Source organism: Centrocercus urophasianus, unplaced genomic scaffold (genome assembly GCF_019232065.1).
Source record: "Centrocercus urophasianus isolate 14NV4802_14NV808 unplaced genomic scaffold, USGS_Curo_1.0 seq_12, whole genome shotgun sequence".
Lineage (NCBI taxonomy): Eukaryota > Metazoa > Chordata > Aves > Galliformes > Phasianidae > Centrocercus > Centrocercus urophasianus.
Window position 1 is genome coordinate 1497443 of NW_024884364.1, and position 17864 is coordinate 1515306.

General features: G+C 46.6%; 2 protein-coding genes across 4 annotated transcripts; one reads left to right on the forward strand and one right to left on the reverse strand.

Annotated features, from left to right (window-relative positions):
• Positions 1 to 225: 225 nt before the first annotated feature.
• Positions 226 to 8287, forward strand: SCNN1A (sodium channel epithelial 1 subunit alpha). 3 transcript variants are annotated; one of them, XM_042810786.1, is made up of 13 exons: positions 226 to 275; positions 449 to 819; positions 1226 to 1481; positions 2302 to 2489; positions 3246 to 3346; positions 3975 to 4138; positions 4495 to 4593; positions 4762 to 4879; positions 5151 to 5229; positions 5527 to 5584; positions 5709 to 5764; positions 6281 to 6356; positions 6570 to 8287. In XM_042810786.1, exons 1-13 carry the CDS (start codon positions 258 to 260, stop codon positions 6894 to 6896), a joined length of 1911 nt encoding a protein of 636 aa, XP_042666720.1. In that variant the 5' UTR covers positions 226 to 257; the 3' UTR covers positions 6897 to 8287. The 3 variants fall into 3 exon arrangements, with proteins under 3 accessions (XP_042666720.1, XP_042666721.1, XP_042666719.1); XM_042810785.1 differs by lacking the exon at positions 226 to 275 and having other exon boundaries at positions 311 to 819; XM_042810787.1 differs by lacking the exons at positions 226 to 275; positions 5709 to 5764 and having other exon boundaries at positions 289 to 819; positions 6570 to 6660.
• A 3102-nt stretch (positions 8288 to 11389) lies between these two features.
• Positions 11390 to 15924, reverse strand: VAMP1 (vesicle associated membrane protein 1). Its single transcript, XM_042810204.1, has 4 exons — positions 15894 to 15924; positions 15234 to 15363; positions 14325 to 14483; positions 11390 to 14070 (listed from the first exon to the last, which is right to left on the reverse strand). Coding segments are annotated over exons 1-4 (354 nt in total). The 5' UTR covers positions 15896 to 15924; the 3' UTR covers positions 11390 to 14007.
• Between the last annotated feature and the right edge of the window lie 1940 nt (positions 15925 to 17864).

The window sequence follows — 17864 nt, forward strand, 5'->3', positions numbered from 1 at the left end:
GGCCGCGGACACTTGAGAGTTTAAAGAGGCTTTTCTTCGCCGGGAGCGGCCCGGGGGGGAAGGGGAAGGGAAGGAGGGGTGGGCGGGGAGAGGCTGGCAGGGCAGGAGCCGGGCGGGGTGCTGGCTCCAACTGGAAAGGAACCAGTCCCAGCCCAGCCAGGGAGCTGCGAGCGAGCCGGCAGCGCTGGGGAGAGCGAGCCCTGGGCCCCGCTCCCGGCCCGCCGCCTCCCGCCCCGACGGCGCGGGACGGCCCCGCTATGGGCACGGCGCCCCGCGTCAGTCCCGCGGGGGTCGGCGGCTGCGGGAGGGCTGCGGGCTCGAGTGGGAAGCGGGGAGTGTCTGTCACCTGTCGGGCCCTGGTGGGATGAGGGAGGAAGAGGTGGGAGCACCGGCTTTCCGGATCTGTGATCCTGTGGGAAGCCCACCTCGCTCTCGATTTGTGTTTCAGGGTGGGTCTGTGAAGGCAGGGAAGATGCCAGAAGGGGAGAAGATGAGGCAGTGCAAGCAGGAAGCGGAGCAGCAGCAGAAGGAAGATGAGGAGGGCCTCATCGAATTCTATGGCTCCTACCAGGAGCTGTTCCAATTCTTCTGTAGCAACACGACCATCCACGGAGCTATCCGCCTGGTGTGCTCTAAAAAGAACAAGATGAAGACAGCCTTCTGGTCTGTCCTCTTCTTTCTCACCTTCGGCTTACTGTACTGGCAGTTTGGACTCATCTACAAGGACTACTTCAGCTACCCTGTCAACCTCAACCTCAACCTCAACTCCGACAGGCTGACTTTCCCTGCAGTGACGCTGTGCACACTCAACCCATACAGGTAAGAAATGGTCTCCCAGAGCTTTCAGCTGCCTTGACTTCCATGGGCATAGGATACAGGCATATATTCGTGTTCTCTTCTTGGTCCTCAACTTGTAGAAGGGCAGGTGGAAGGGAAGCTTCTTGTGAGCCTTTGCTGCCACAGGGCATTCGTAGTAAATTGTGTTCATTTAAGCTGCTCTACCCGGTGGTGTGTTAGCGGGCTGCTCTGAAAACTTTTCCAAGGCAGAAGCAGTTGCACTTCCTTATCTCCTATAAGGAACAGTGGCCTCCAGCAAAGGGGCTTGATTTTCAGCTGTCAGTGGGAATATCCTGAATCACCCCATTAAACTCTGCCACACGTCTTACTCAGAACTGTTCATGCACATCCAGCCCTAACCTGCAGGCTCCTCTCTCCCACTGTATAGGTACAGTGCCATTCGAAAGAAGCTGGATGAACTGGACCAAATCACCCATCAGACACTGTTGGACCTTTATGACTATAACATGTCCTTGGCACGAAGTGACGGGTCAGCGCAGTTCTCACGAAGGCGCACCTCGAGGAGCCTGCTCCATCATGTTCAGCGCCATCCTCTGCGGAGGCAGAAGCGAGATAACTTGGTCAGCTTGCCAGAAAACAGTCCCTCGGTGGACAAGAACGACTGGAAAATTGGCTTTGTTCTGGTGAGATCCCAAGATGTGTTCTGAGCTACCCACTCTGACCCCTGTCTACCCACTTCTGCCTTGTTAGCCTTGTGCCCTTCCTCATATAGAGGGATTTTTGTTGCTGGCTTTTCTTGATGAGAGATGAAGGTGGAGTTGAAGCCTTTTCCCAACATATTACTGCTCCCCAGGTCCTGTCCCTGTTCACGTGGAAAACTTGTCCGTTTGTCCGTGTCAGTGATCATCTGTTCCTAGGTGAGACAGGGAAACCTTGTCCTTCCTGAAGGCTACATCAGTCTTTCAGAGCTATTTACTAACAGCCACAGCATTGCTCGGTAATTGCTGAGGGATGGCATTGCACGGCTGGGGCAATGTGATCATGGCCATATTTGCTCCTGGGCAGTATCTTCTTTGCCCTAGGGTATCGGTATTTGCATTTTAAAAGGCACTGAAGAGAATCATTTGCCAGTTAAGTGGAGTTCTCACGGGGTCACCAAGTTTCTCTGGACACACCCTGAAGGGAGGGCTGCCCATGATAGAATTTAAAGCTTCTGGTTTTATATCACATAGGTTTTATATACAGTAGGTCACACTGCACACCACACTGCAATTTGCTGTTTACATTCTCACCCACCCATGCCTGCTGACCTGGTGTTTCGCTTCCACTGAGAGATTACTTTTCTTACTTTTCCCCATGCTACTGATTGCCTTTTTCTTGAGCACAGCAGTGCTGCAGAGCATTTTTGCTCACTCTGCTTTGTTTCTGTACCTTGATAAGGGAGCACAGCCACCTCCTCTGGGACAAGACTTCCCTGATACAGCTGCTTTTTCATTCTCACAGTGCAGTGAAAACAATGAGGATTGTTTCCATCAGACGTACTCCTCAGGGGTGGATGCAGTGCGGGAATGGTACAGCTTTCACTACATCAATATCCTGGCACAGGTGCCTGATGCGAAAGACCTGGATGAGTCTGACTTTGAGAATTTTATTTATGCTTGCCGCTTCAATGAAGCAACGTGTGACAAGGCGTAAGTGGTGGAAACACCCCACTGTTTCTTTCTACTGACACCTGCGTTTTGTGCCTGGGTTCAAGGGGAATTCATGTTAGAGAACTTCTTTCCCAAGGAGGGGCTGTTCTTTGTTCAGGTCCCATTTTCTCAAGCAGTATCTCAAGTCTTTCCTGAGGGTTGTGTCACCAGGGTCAGACTTTCTGTGACCTGAAGCTATGGACCTCAGAGGGTGGTTTCTCCTTCCCCTGAATTTCACAGAAATGAAATAATTATACTGCTACAAACCACAAGTGTACAACATAGAAGGCTGGTGTGCATGCTGAGGGTAACATGCAATGCTGAAGTCATACATATCAGACCGAGAAGAAGAGAAAGACAGTGAAAACAGCATTGCACTTCTCTCCTGCCATTATGATTTAGAAGCCCTAAAGAGGCAATGAAATTAAACCCATCAGCAAGGCAAGGAGTACAGAGAGCTAAGAGCTTTGTCAATATTAAAATAATACAGTAATTGCTGATGCTGCTAAAAAAAAACCATTCTGGCTATCAAATACTAGCAGTACAAGAAAATGGATAAAAACCCGTCTAGCTCAAGGACATTTTTTACAGCAGATTTTAATTGCTTTTTCCTGTTCAGGTTAGTTTACATAACAAACACTGCCCATCTGCTCTAAGCCCCTGTCTGTGCAGGTGGAAAAGAGAATTGTTACTTTCAGGAAGTTCTTGGCCTCACAGCTCTTCTCACCTGTGTGAATATTTCTGTTCCCATCACAGGAATTACACCCACTTTCACCATCCCTTGTATGGGAACTGCTACACCTTCAATGACAACAGCAGCAGCCTGTGGACATCCTCTCTGCCTGGGATCAATAATGGTGAGAGGCACTTTCAGCTTAGCTGTTTTCTCCAGGCAGGGTGTCCGGAAGGCTGGAGGAGTTACTGGCAGCCAGTGGTAGATTGCATCTCATCCCAACTCTGCTTTGATTCATGTGGAGGTGTCTGTGTCATGGGCATGGCTGTCCTTCACTGCTGTCTTACTGATCTCTCCCATCAGTGCCTGATCCTTACGTTCACTGCTCCCTCTGGACTTTCACTGTCTGTTCCTGAAGTCTCTGTTGAGCTCTAGCGCTGTCCTCCTGACAGTTTAGCCTGGACTTCCTCCTTCGGCACTTATAGTTTTGAGCAACTGATTTAACCTTTCTGAAGCCCTTCTAGGGCCATCTTCAGTCTTCTGTTCAATTCCAATTCTCTCTGTGAAATCTCTCTCCATTCCCAGATCTGCCTTTTCTAAATATCAATTAAGAAATCCAGTTTTCCCCAGCCTCCTTGAGCCTCCAGCCTTCTCTCCGGTCTCCTTTCAGCCACACTCCCATTCCCACTCAGCTTAGGGTCAACATTTCTCTCCCTTTACTTCTTATTGATCCAGATGTAACTATTCTGCTCTCTGTCCTTCCCCACATGATGGCCACCTGTGACATCTCTTGTTCTCTGACGTGTCCTCAGGCCTCTCTCTGGTGGTGCGCACCGAACAGAATGATTTCATCCCTCTGTTGTCAACAGTAACTGGAGCCAGGGTCATGGTCCATGATCAGAATGAGCCAGCCTTCATGGATGATGGGGGTTTCAATGTGCGTCCAGGTATTGAGACCTCCATCAGCATGAGGAAGGTGAGGCAGCCACGGCAGGGTTAAGAGCTGTGGATGTGGGCCTTCAGTGTGAAAGGTGCAACTTGGTGGATAGATACAGATGGGTTGTCCTCGACTGAAGGTGTTAAAGAGAGGGGATTAATCATCTGGAATGAAGCGGGGGGAGGTTTACCAGCAGTTTACCAGACTGCATGAGAAACATTTGGTTGCAATTCATAAGAGAACAATGAAACAGGGGTAAGCAGGGGGAGCTGGCATCCAGAGATAAGCATAAGGAGCAGGTAGTGATGAAAGCAGTGGGCCAGTGGGTGGCACAGAAGTGTAGAGATGGATCGACAGAATGCTAGTTGTTTTGTGAAACGATTTTGATATTCTAGGAGATGACTGAGCGTCTTGGGGGCAGTTACAGCGACTGCACAGAGGATGGCAGTGATGTGCCAGTGCAAAATTTGTACTCATCTCGCTACACTGAACAGGTAACCTGTGATCACTGGTTCCATGCCAGCTCCTTTCCCAGTTTTCCTGGAATGCTTCAGTCCCACAATAGTTGTGCTTGCCGTGGGCAATGTTAGTAGGATAATGTGATACAGGGCATAAAAGCTTTGGTTCCCCAGTTCAAACATTTCAATATTGTGTGCTCTCAGGTCTGCATTCGTTCCTGCTTTCAGCTCAACATGGTAGAGCGCTGCTCCTGTGCCTATTACTTTTATCCCCTACCTGATGGAGCAGAGTATTGTGACTACACCAAGCACACAGCTTGGGGTAAGTACTCACAGGAGAGGATTTATATGATAAATATTACACAGTAAATCTCATGCCCATCTGAACCTGTTTGGCCCACCTCATGTCCCGGTAAATCTTCATTGTTTTAAATGAGGCTTTCTGATATGAAACAGCCAAAAGACACTCTTCTCTTTGATAGTTCCTCTGAACGTGTGGAAGGAACTCTTTGGATTCCCTCTGCTGTTGCACATTACTTTCTTTTCATATTGATACTGTGAGCTTATCTGGATTTACTTTCTCTGCTGCTTAGGCTACTGCTATTATAAACTCCTTGCTGAATTCAAAGCTGATGTGCTGGGCTGCTTCCAGAAATGTCGGAAACCTTGCAAGTAAGTTTGTAAGTTACACTGGGAACCCTCTATTCCTAGGGATGTTGGAAAGCATTCACTGACCAGGGCAAAAGCTGGAGCCACTAGCTGAAGTGCAGACCTAAATGATGTTTCTCCCATCAGGAAGACAAAATGGCTGAGGAGCATCAGTGTCGGCTCCTGAAGATTGTGCAGAAGCTCTGTGGGAAGTGGGCACACCTTCAGCATGGGAGGGAGTTTCCAGGTGTGCCTGGGGACTCAGACCTAGCCTCGTGGCTCTGACCACTTCAGCAGCTAACACACTCTCTTGTCTTACAGAATGACAGAATACCAGCTCTCTGCTGGATACTCTCGCTGGCCTTCTGCTGTCTCAGAGGTAAGAGGGTAGCGTCCTGGCTTCACAGCACTGCTCTGAACTCAGGTTTAATCCTCCCCCTCAACTGGTTCCAAATCTACAAGAGGTGACTGCAGTCACAAAATTTATTGCGCTTTCATTTCAGGATTGGGTTTTTTACGTGCTTTCACAACAGAACAAATACAATATAACATCCAAGAGGTGAGAGACCATTTACAGAGATTTTATCAAAACCAGAAGTAGTCCAGGTGGAAAAAGGGTGAATGGACTGGGCAGAGTTCAGATTAAAGCAATGATGGTGCATGGACTTGAGTCACCAGAGAGAAACTGTGACTTCAACAAAGACTGGGAATCCAAGTGAAGAGTCTTACAGGGTTAGCTGCTAATCTGAAAAGAGTAACTCAAAGACTCCTGCCATATGGTTCAGAGTCACAGTAAGGGCTAGTGAAAGAGTGGGAAGGGAGGGCAATGCAGGAGTTGGCACTTACCAACTTGTGACACAAATGCTGGAGTTCACAGTGCAGTCTCAGAAGTGCACAATTGGTCCCTCAGATTTTCATAAAAACTGAGGGAACTCTGGAAATGGAGAAAAGATACTAGGTGGTATATGTGTAAGGAGCACAGGAAGAGGAAGGAGACAGAGAAGATGGCTAAGCTTAGTGAAGAAATGCAAGGACTACAGATTTAGCATTGCTCATACCCATTTTTCATTAACAGGAATGGGGTTGCAAAAGTGAATATCTTTTTTGAGGAATGGAACTACAAGACCAATGGGGAGACACCAGCCTTCACAGTATGTACTTTACCACACCCACCCATTACACCACAACGTCCATCTGCATGGCAGGTGTTTATTCCAGCAGCACTGCTGACTCTCAAGTCTCTTCTGTGAAAGATGGGGAAAAACTCCCCAGTGCCATGATGGTACTAGCAATGATTACAGACAGAGAAGCAAAAGCCTCCAACAGATGATGCTCTCATCACTCCCTATTTCTTTCTCTTGCAGGTAGTGACTCTCTTGTCCCAACTTGGGAATCAGTGGAGTCTCTGGTTTGGATCCTCTGTCCTATCCGTGATGGAGCTTGCAGAGCTGATTCTGGATTTCATTGTCATCACTTTCATCCTGGCCTTCCGCTGGTTCCGCTCCAAGCGGTGGCACGCCTCCCCAACGCCCCCTCCAAATAGTCATGATAACACTGCCTTCCAAGAGGAGGCATCAGGACTTGGTGCTCCACACCGCTTCACTGTTGAGGCTGTAGTGACCACACTGCCATCTTACAACAGCCTGGAATCATGCGGACCAAGCAAGGATGGTGAGACAGGACACGAGTGAGGCAGAGATTTATTTCATAATTCAGTTAGAAGGCAGTTGGACCAGAAGCTGTATACTTTCTCAGTGGGACCTACCTTTCATTCTTTTTGGGATGCTCTGCCTCGATCATAGCAGAAGACTGTATTGTGGTTAATTGCTTTTACTATATGTGAATCCTTCAGTCTTGTAAAACACTATTGCTCTTGGGATCACCAGGGATGAGAGTCAATCTAGTGTTTGCAAAGGGAAGATGTCAACTCAGCTTCCTTATAGTCTTTACATGTGCATACATTATTTTTTTCCTCTGCAACAAAGATGCCGCTACAGTTCTCATCTGTTATTAATTAAAGAGGTTTGGCAGGTGTGATTGGCCTTCTCTGTAGTATGACAAGGGACCAACACAGAGTCTCAGCAGAGATGTAAGTCTCTCAGTAGGCTGAGCCTTAAACTTCCCCTGAGGCTGGAAACTGGTTGCTCTTCCCTACTTCTTAACAGCCAGCTCTGATCTCTAGACCGAGCCTGCACATCCTCTCCACTCCCAGAGGAGAGGCTGCTGGCAATCTCAGTCCATGTGATTCACAATAGTCTAGGGAGGTTGCTGAAGCATGTAGCTGTTCTTAGACCAGGACAAAAAGCAGCCCATAGCACACTGTTAGAGCTTCACTGTGTAACAGTCTCCTTCCCTGTGATACACCATACATACGTACATTCAGACGTTTGTTTGCCAGAGGGTTCAGGATGAACTGAACTCAGCCCAGAGTGGGCCCTCTCATTCTGGTAGGGATTATAAAACAGAACTGCTGCAGGCTTTGATGTAAGACGCTTTCAGGGAAAGCTCTGGCCTGATCAAAAGATAATAGATTAAAAGAGAATAGACCTCTAGAAGAGGACCCTCTCCTCAGTTTAAAGAACAATTTGGAGATCTCAGCATACACCTTATTGTTTGCAGAAAGCTTGCCTTTTTTTTCTTAAAAAAAAAAAAAAAGTCTGCTGCATCTGTTGACAATGGTGTTTACACAGCACTTTACATGATGCCAAAGAGAGCAAGGGTGATGTCCTTAACAGACAGGAAAATCCACTTCACTGGACACAGATACCAGAATTCAAATATATAGTTTAGACAGATCCATGTACATAATCATGCTGCAAGCAGCCTCCTCTTTTGAACTCAGAAATTAGTCAATCAACAAAGAAAAACTTAGAATACTTTTAAAATTTGAGGTAGATGCCCCACACTTGGAAACCCGCAGAACTTTACAACTATGTATTGTTACCTAATTCTCCCATTTGATATGTCAAACGTGCCTGTTGCACAACTCTTGCCTTGATTACCTAAGTGCACTTTCCACTCTTCCTAGCTGCTTTTATTCCTCACAGGCATGAACACTAAACTCAAACCTTAGTTTTTCAAACTCTGTCTCAGTGCTGTGCTGGTCCTTTCTGTGTAAGTGAAGAAATACTGTTTTGCTACTGGGAATAGAAGCAGGAATTGGCAGGGTGAGGTGAAAGGGCATTAGCTGCCATTGGCATCCTTGTTCTTCAGAATGGCAGCAGAGAGAGCACTGCAGCTTAGAGGCACAGGTACTGAGAAGCCTTCATTGTAAACAAACAAACAAAAGAGACTTCTACAAGTGTTTAAAAGAAAAACACTAAAACACCCACCCTAAAAGTTGACTCAATATAGGAACTTTTGTTTTCTGTGAAAACATGCTGATAAGAAGCAAAGTTAAGAGCTAGAACTACTAACTAAAACAAACAAAAAAAAACTTTACTGACAATTAAAGCAGTCTTGAATGATCAAAAGCAAAAAGAGGTTAGAATGTTTCACCCACTGCCCAGTTCCTGGTCATAAACTCAGTATTACTGATGTTTGCTTCAGGAAGTCACTGGTACATGAATGAGCAGAAGTGTGACACTGGGCACTGCCAGTTGTTCTACAAAGTCACCACCAAATCAAGAAAAGAAAGATTGGAAGTAACAAGTGCAACACATAAAGCAGTCTCTATACCAGAAACATATAATGATTCATACACCAAGTCTGATCTTCTTAGAAAATCAGAAAACTAAAGCATGAGTCCTCACATGATACAGCACCTTGTGACAACCATAACATTGATGCAACCCACTGCATCACACATAATTTAGTAATTAAATAAAGATCAATTAGAGGCAATAGATACTTGAAAGATATTTAAGGTCTCTTCAGATATAGAAGAAAGTGATAATTCCCTAGAGGAAGCTTGCACCATATTATCTCTTCTGCAGAAGTGGTGAAATTTAAAACACGAGCTTTGACTGATGAACTCAAAGTAATGGCTATAAATCCAGAACTAAAGGCCTGTACAAACATGAAGTTGCTATACAGGTTGGCAGCTGGATTAGCTGTACCTGCCCAAAGGATTAGTGCAAAAACTGCCATTGTGTGAGAGATCAGGCGATCCTCACAAGAAAATCCCTATGCTTGCTGTAAGCAGACTATGCCATAAATTATCAGCTCAACAGATGCACAGTGAATTTGGTCTGGCTGATGAGAGGTGAGTTCAGCAGTGCTGGAATGAGTGCAGAAAATTGAGTGTTTCACTGAGCGTATGAAACACTAGAGAAAAGGGAAGAACACGTGCATTCAGAGATATTCGTTGAATAACGAGGGGAAAGCCTTCAACTTTCAGTTATGAATTTGTACAAAGGATAAAGTGATTAGTTACATTAACATTACAGTGCAGTTACTTAGAAGACACGGAAAACACACAAGGAAAACTGCTGGTCATAGGACACTGAAGAAAGGGAATTGATCTTTTTGGACTGGGAACACATCATCCTAGGAAAATCAGACATAGGGAAAAATGCCTAAAGGGGAAGGGAAGGTACGGAAGAGGAAATTATCTTGTGAACAAGTTGGAGCATGAAGTAAGAATGCTGCTGAAACATAACGAAGAAGGATTTGAGCTCTTGGGATGTGGAAGAACCAGCTGAGACGGGGTATAAAGGGCCCAAATGTCTGTGGAACTGTGGTAGTAGCAAAAATTTGCAAGCCGATACAGTTAAAAGCATTTGGATGTCATGGTATGTAAGAAAAGGAATACACTCTAAGAAAATTTAAGGACACTAATTATTTTGGTGGCTCCGGTCAAATGAAAGAACCTGAAAAGAAGAGAGTGTAGTAGGACCAGGGAAATTGAAAGTAATATGAGAAGGAGAGGTTGAACAGTTCAACCATCTAGCAAACAGGGTTTGAGAATGTAAGGGTGTGGAGATGATGTAAGACAATACCAGGGGACAACAAAATAAGAGGGGTCCCATACACAGGTGCAAAAAAGTTACAGGAGCATTCAGAGCACCCAAAGAGACTTGAATGAAGAGAGTAGCTGGAGTGATGACATAAGCCAGGAAACTATGAACATGTGTGACAGGAAAGGCAGAGGTAAAGAGAAGGAAGACAGCAACATCTGGGGCAGGAAAGAGTTGCTGGGAAATTTTCAACACAAGTTTTTGTGTTTGGACATAAGGAAGTTTGAAGAAAGGACAGCTGACCAGTTTTGGAGAGCGAGCACAAGTCTCCAGGTTTGGCTAGGGACTCTGAGATGATGTCATCAATGGAATGGAGACTTCACATGTTCTGAGAATAAAATCCTTCCTGCCCACAGCAAAAATGGGACAGAACTAATTGCTTGGTTGTGCAGGCCTGATCTGTACTGACATATGTGCTACTTTAACTCACAGGCCAGTCCAGAATCCCTACTCTTCAATAGTGCTTTGATTCTTCAAGCAGCACTGCTTCAATTTCACCAACAGACATACATTGTTCTGATAGGTCTGCAATGAAGTTGAGCCTGGACAAAGATGCAATCAAAATGTTTTGATCCACAAGCTGCAGGGAGGATTGTTTACAACTTCAAAATTGTAATAGCAAGTGCAGATAAATGCACAAGTTTAAACCAAGTTCTGCCCATTTCTTCTTAATGAGTTTCAAGTGTACAAGTGAAGCAAAACAAGGGGGTACTTACCTTAATTCCAGCCATGCTCCAACCTATGCTGTGAGTATCATCCTGCTTTGGGAGATCTTCATTCAGATTCTGAGTACAGCCCAAAAGCCATCCCAACCCCAGTGAAAAATTACTGTCCAAATTTAAGGACCTGCAAGTAGGTCGTTGAAACCCAAGGGCAACACAGCCTGAGAAGTTAGAGCTACCAGCAGCACATCCGTTTGGGGAATCACCTCCCTGTGCATTACACCAAAGTTGGACATGGTGGCTGGAAGTAGACTAGGCTTGAGGAACCTCTAGTCTGCATGTCTTGTTACAGACTTACCACTGAGTCAGCCACACACACAGTTCCAGTACCAGTGACAGCCAGCACCATGGCAACAGGAGACTGCTGCTTGCTTTGAGGATAGAACTTTCCTTACGTATATGGTAATGAAGTGACAACAAAAAAAACGTGTTCAAAAATGTGTTAAAAGCAGTCTGTGATCCCAGCCCTTCCCCACCCACTAACAGACCAGACAGACTCAGTAAGGTGATGAACTGTGTTTCTTTGAGACTGTTTGAAGTACATGAGTTGATTACTACAACATGCCAGAGATTACAGTTGTGTTTATAGAGGAAGGAAATAAATTGCACGTGCGTAATTGGCTGTAATGCTGCATACAGCACAGTCCCTTGCTCTTACTCAGAGGGCCTTGGTAAATTTTTTGCCCATGCATAGAGACACAAAGGAGGGGAAAGGTAGCAGAAGAGACAGCAACATACAACATCCAAGAGAAAGAAATGGAAGAGACAGCCTAAGGGGACCTTAGCCCCCAGAGGAATAGGAGGAATGGGGCACCAACGGCTTTGTTTTGAGAAGTTCAAGAGAATTGCTGGTCTGGGGGCCTCAAGCTTGTACGCCCACCCCCTAGAATGTTAGCCATAAGTAGTACAAAGCAGACCCTGGCTCCTCTTCAGCAGATGCACTTCTGACCGTCCATCACATCTCAGTTCCACAGGGAATTAGGGAAGTGCTCAGGGGACGAGGGCTGCTTCACTGCAGATCTTCAACTCTGCCCTCACCCAAGGTGGAGAGGGATGGAACTGCAGGGAGATGAACTCAGCGCAAATGAAATGCTGAGGCATGGAAGTGAGCATGCAAAACCTAGCCCCTCCCCAGACAACCTGTGGGGAGGAAAGGGGCTTCTCCAGCATACTCAGTGCAACAAAATGCATCTGCCCCTCCCATCTTTTGTACTTCCACCTGGGAATGCCAGTGATGTTTTCCCCTACATCCTCCTAAGCCTAGACAGAACTCTGTGCCTGAGGTAGAGCTTCCTCGACTAAAGAGCTGTCCTCTTTACAGTCCAGATTATGGGCTACAGCTCAGCTTGTAAAAAAAAAAATACACTCCTCAGAAAGCTGCGGAAACTGTGGAACAGGACAGCTCCTTTAACCTCTGGTTTGACAACATATTTGAGCAATTCACAGCTCCTGCACTTTCTGAAAGCATGGGAGATTGCTTACAGAAAACCATGGCATTCCACACTAAGATTATTTACAGCAGAGACCACTCCAAATCTAAGCTCAAGAGAACCCATAGCAAGTAGGAAGATTTCAGTTTCCTCTAGAGATCTATGCTGCCAAATTGGGGCAACTAATGTCACTTTGCAATATCATGCCAGAGCAGCATTTCCCTTTGAATTCCTAAGTAATCACTTCAAATACTTTCTAACTCTTGCTAAAAGTTAGGGCTTTTGTGGTCAGAGAAGCAGAACAGGTATTCTTAAAAACCTGTGTGACTCAGTCTAATGTGGAGTACATCCAGTTTCCTTCACCTTCATCTACTACGTAGTGGACTTCCTTTGCCATTCAACATGGTAACACTGGAAAGCACAACTCATGCTCTTTTCTGCTACTAATGCCAACATCTTCCAGAAAGATGCAAGACAGTAGAAAGCTGTAAGGTCCTGGCTTGTGTCTGCATAGATGAAAGGAATATTTGATGTGCACACACCACCACAATCCTTGCTGTTGGTAATTTATTCCTTCTGGCAGTAGATTTTATGCCCACACAGACCCTTTAGACAGCAACAAAACTCCTTTCAATCAACACGAAATCTGTTGCACTTCACTGAGATAATCACATTGACTCCTTTTTATTACAACTGAAATGTCCACATTCAAAGAGCAAGTAAATTTATTATAACAGGCAGAATAAATCACTTCCTTGAGTGCTCATCCCTGCATGACTAGAGAAATCTAGATGACTGTCTAGCTCAGTCAGATGGATCATAGTCACTGACCAGCATAAACTAACCTTTATTTCATCAATTAAAAGCATACATCATGTTGCCACTCTTTATGCAGGGCAAAAGAATCTCACATGATGAAGTCCTGCATCCCCAAAGGCACTACATTAAGGCATTCTTTATTTGTTAGAGTTCACACAGGCACTAACTGAACAAGCTTACACCCCAAAATAAGCCACAAATTCCCTGCAGAAGAGCAGGATAATAGCCACCCACTCCTCCTCTGCTTCCTATTCCTCTCAGCTCAGATGACCCCCTCTTAAGCTGCAGCTGTTGGGAAGTCTAACCCATGATCAGTAGAGCACTTCATAATCTTAAAAAAGACAACAATTCAGAACCAATAAAGTAATCAATGAAGAAGCTAGGTGGAAGGGAAGGGAAGATTCAGAGGCAAGAAGAGACAGGCAAGGTGACAGGGGATAGCAGGTTGCAGACTGAAGGGGCTACATTCAAGTAAAAAAGTAGACTGGACACAAAGCAAGAGGAAAAAAAAGGAAAGAACAGAAGGGCAAGTTACACCAAAGGTCCCCCAGAGACCTCCAAATCCCCCACCAGGAAAGGGGCTTGCAAACCCACCCACTTCAAGGTATCTATCCCTCATATTTACAGGTTTATTTGACCTGATAATAAAGCTGTCTAATTTCTGCATTGATGACCACCCCCACTTCCTTTCCTTGCTCTGTAGAACATAGCATTTCCACAGTAATGTGGGAGTTCCAACACTACTACTTCCCTTTCCCAAGGAAAGAAGTTACCACTTATGCAAACAAGACCCTCCAGATCATAAACCAAAAAAAGCAAAAGTTTTAAAAGCACTCTGGAGCTAGGGCTTCTTCACCTGTGATCCTGGGCTTTTCAGTACTTACTTACAATCACCACCACCACAATGGCACAAATCACTCCCATCATGATCATCATCTAGAAAGAGAGATTGTCAGATAGTAATACTCAGAACAGATTGGCAAGTTCACAGATTCCATGACAACCAGGGAATATAAGGCAGATGCTTGAAGGCAGGACAGCTGAGGGCTCAAAGACTTCCCACAGTGAAATAATCCTAAGCATTTGAAATAGTTATAATGGTTATTATGTCCCAGCTATCCTCAGAAAGCCCTGAAGAAAACTAATTAAATTTCCTCCAATGAAAGAAACCACAACACTAAGAAACTCACCTTACAGTTCTTCCACCAGTACTTCCTTTTGAGTTTTGCTGCACTACTTTCAAATACTGAGGCACCAGCCTGAAGTGCATCTGCCCGATCATCAAGCTCTGAAAGTTTCTCGTCTCGTTTCAGTACCTTGTCGACATTCACTCGCATAATATCAACCACCTGCAGAAGTAAAAACAGGAGCAGTAGTGGTAGTGGTAAACAGAGTTGCAAGCGTAAGAACAGTAACACAGCCAAAAAGTAACACTGAGATACTACTAACAACCCCGAAGCAAAGAATAAAGATGAGGAGAAAAAAAAAAAAAAAAAAAAAAAGCAGGTCATTGCCTACTTAGAAGCGGGCTAAGGCATCATTTCAAGTATAATTACATTACATTTGCAGCACACTGCTCTCACTTGTTTTTGGAAGTTCTCTAGTCCATCAAGATTATAGCAACCCCCTCCATAACAGCGATCACATGCTCAGTGGAAGGTAACTGCAAAGACAACTTAGAGCTACGTGTTGCTGCCCCAACGAGGCATAAAGAAGTTACTGCATGTCAGCAGCCACCAACTCTGTGAAGTCAGGTAAGATTCACATTTTACATTGAACCCGCGCTCTGATTGTTCATTTAGCAGGAATTAAGAGTTGTTCTGGATCCTGTAGAGGTTTATTTCTATGACAGACTTGTCATATGAAGTACAAGAAGTCTAGATGTCAAGTTACGCAGCTCTTAAATATAAAGCCATTTCATCTCAGCTCCAGCCCGTTTTCAGATCAGACATTGTGCTTGCATCGATTATTAGTGCCTTTCCAGTATCTGTATTCCAAAAGCATCCACCCCTTCAGCAACATAAGCTTATCAAGAGCATCACCGCAGCAGAGTAGCGCAAGCGCCCATACAGCCTAAGGGAAGCAGCACAGCCACTGACCTCCTCCACCTGGGCCTGCGTCTGCTGCAGCCGACGGTTACTGCTCAGATTGGGGGGTGGCCCCGGGGGGCCCCCGGCAGGGGCACCCCCTTCAGGGGCCCCAGGAGCAGGCTGCTGAGCTGGTTCAGACCTACGGGAACACACAAGGGCAGAAAGAAAATAACATCAGACCCTCAGCTGCTAAAGGACAGATGCCCAACCCGAGCCGAAAGTGAGAGCAGGCAGCAGCCCCCGGGCCCGCAGCCTCCCTTAGCTGCCCCCGGAGCAGCTGCGGGCCGGGCCGTGCTGGCACCGCGCCCTGCCAGCTCCCGAGAAGGGACGGAGGTGACGGGGAGGCGGCCCGCAGCGTACCGCAGGCGTCGGGAGAGGGATGACAGAACTGGGCCCCACCAGCAGGGAGCCGGGAAGTGGGCTGCAACGAAGGGACAGGCCCCGCGCAACCTCTCGCGCTGCGGGCGGGCAGCGGGAGCGCCCAGGCAGAGGGGTGGCGGTGCGCGCAGCCCGGCCCGCGGTTGCTGCAATGCGCCACTCTCCGTGCCGCCGCTGGGCAGGCCGCCGGCTCCGCTCTCGCTCAACCGCTCGCCCGCCGTCCCAACCCGCACGGCCCCTCGCACGGCCGCCCCATCTTCGGCCGCCGCTTCCCGCCCCACAGACACTCACATTCCCCCGGCCGGCACTCTAGCACGCCGCCGCCCACCGCGCTGATAGAAGCGCCCGTACGCCCCCTGCCGCCTCACTTATAGCGGCTGAGGCCCCGCCCACCAGGCCGGCAGCCAGTCAGAAGTAAGCACAGGAAGGTCTCGCCGAGACCAGCCAATCAGCACCGCCCTCTCTTACTCCGAAGCCAATCGTCGCGCCTCGGCTCGGCCGCAGCGAGACGTCTGCGAAGAAAGCCGCTTCCCTAAATCGCGCCTCTCGCTGTCCCCGCGCTCCCCGGGAATGAGCCCCGGCCCCGGTTGGCACCGCCCCATCGGAGCACGACTCAGCGCCGCGACAGTCCGCTGCGCGCGGGTGCTGCAGCAATCCGGGTATGGTGCTGCTGGCGTGCTGCCGCCGTGGAGGAAAACCTGAATGAGGCCTCGCAAGCGGCTGCGTTCAAGCCTTGGCTGCCAGCTGAGGGAAATTAGGCTCTGGCAGCAGTCCCGAGAGCGGCTCTGAGTTTGGCTTTTTCCTCTCGAGATTTTGGGAAACCTACCAGATGAGAAGGGAGCGTTCTTCCATTTGGTTGCAAAACGGCAAGCAGAAATATGCTAGGACTAGAAGTTTCCATGCAGCATTTTGTGCAGCAGCAAGCAGTCAGGTCAGACCTATGTTGAACCACGTTTCTTTAAGGTGAAGCAGGACATTGTTTAAAGTTTTTCATGACAAACTTGGATGATTAGTAGATACACGAGGCAGTATGTTGCACGTTACAGCCTCAGGGCCAAGAGCATGGGCTGCAAGGAATACAGAAAGTTAAAGCTGCAGCTACGCCCAGATGGTGCGGACTCCCAAATGTCAAAGAATGCATTTCAGTGTGGCAAAAGCATGGGAATAACAGAGGGTGAAACTTGCAGAACTACTGGTTTGGTTCTCTTAGTGCATGTTCCCTTGAGGCCCACAGCGCTGATGCTTCTCAGTTTCTGATGTATTTTCAGCTACAAATTTGTTGCACCTCTTCCAGGTGCTTGCTTGGTCTCCACTTGAGTCTTCTGGCCATAGTTCAAGGTGGTTCACAAGCTGGATGTGAGAAGCATCAGACACAAGATCTGTCCTCCCGTCAGATTTTGAACCATGCCTTGTTCTGACAGCATAACTCACCAATCTGACAGGCGGCTGCAGTCTGTGTTGGTCAGCCATAATGACCACAGCTTCTCTGGCTTGCTAAATTTGCCATTTATTTCCTGTAGGAGTAACAATCCACCTCATACTGCTTTCTCAAGTGAAGTACTGCATATTAGAACAGAGCACATACTGTTTTAAGAACCGGGCTTCCTTCAAAACTGACTCACAGGTATGCTACACTGCTCCTGAGAATGTGGAATTTGAAGTTGCTTGAATAAAGAATTTGGGTTCACCTTCCTGAGGTGCAGACCCAAAGTTCTTTTCATTCCCTGCTGCTTTCAACCAAGTGCTTTTAAAGATAGAGCAACACTGCTCTGTAACAGAATATGCTGTCAGCAGGTAACCTCTCCAACTACCTAGCAGTCAAGCTATTATTTAGGCAGATGCATGCTCATCTTGGAGATTTTGTGCTAATTCTTCTGCAGCATATAACAGTAAATTTCATGAGAAAAAAGATGCTGGACTTGAAGGATCCCAACTTTGACTCACTGTTTCACGAACCAGTTAAGTGCCTAAATTAACAAAAAGACACTTGCCTGTTAAGTGTCACTAGTTTGAGGTTTGTTGTGCTTTAACCCAGCAGGTGGCTAAGCAACACAGAGACATTTGCTCAGTTTCCCCCTTCCCAGAAGGATGTGGGAGAGAATCAGAAGAAAAAAAAAAAAACCTACCAACCAAAAAAGGTAGAACTTGTGGGTATCCGACTTAATAGGATAAAGGAAAATAGTTATGAGTACATATACATATATATATAAACATATATATGATATATATATATTCGTTATATATGCATAAAACAAATGATGC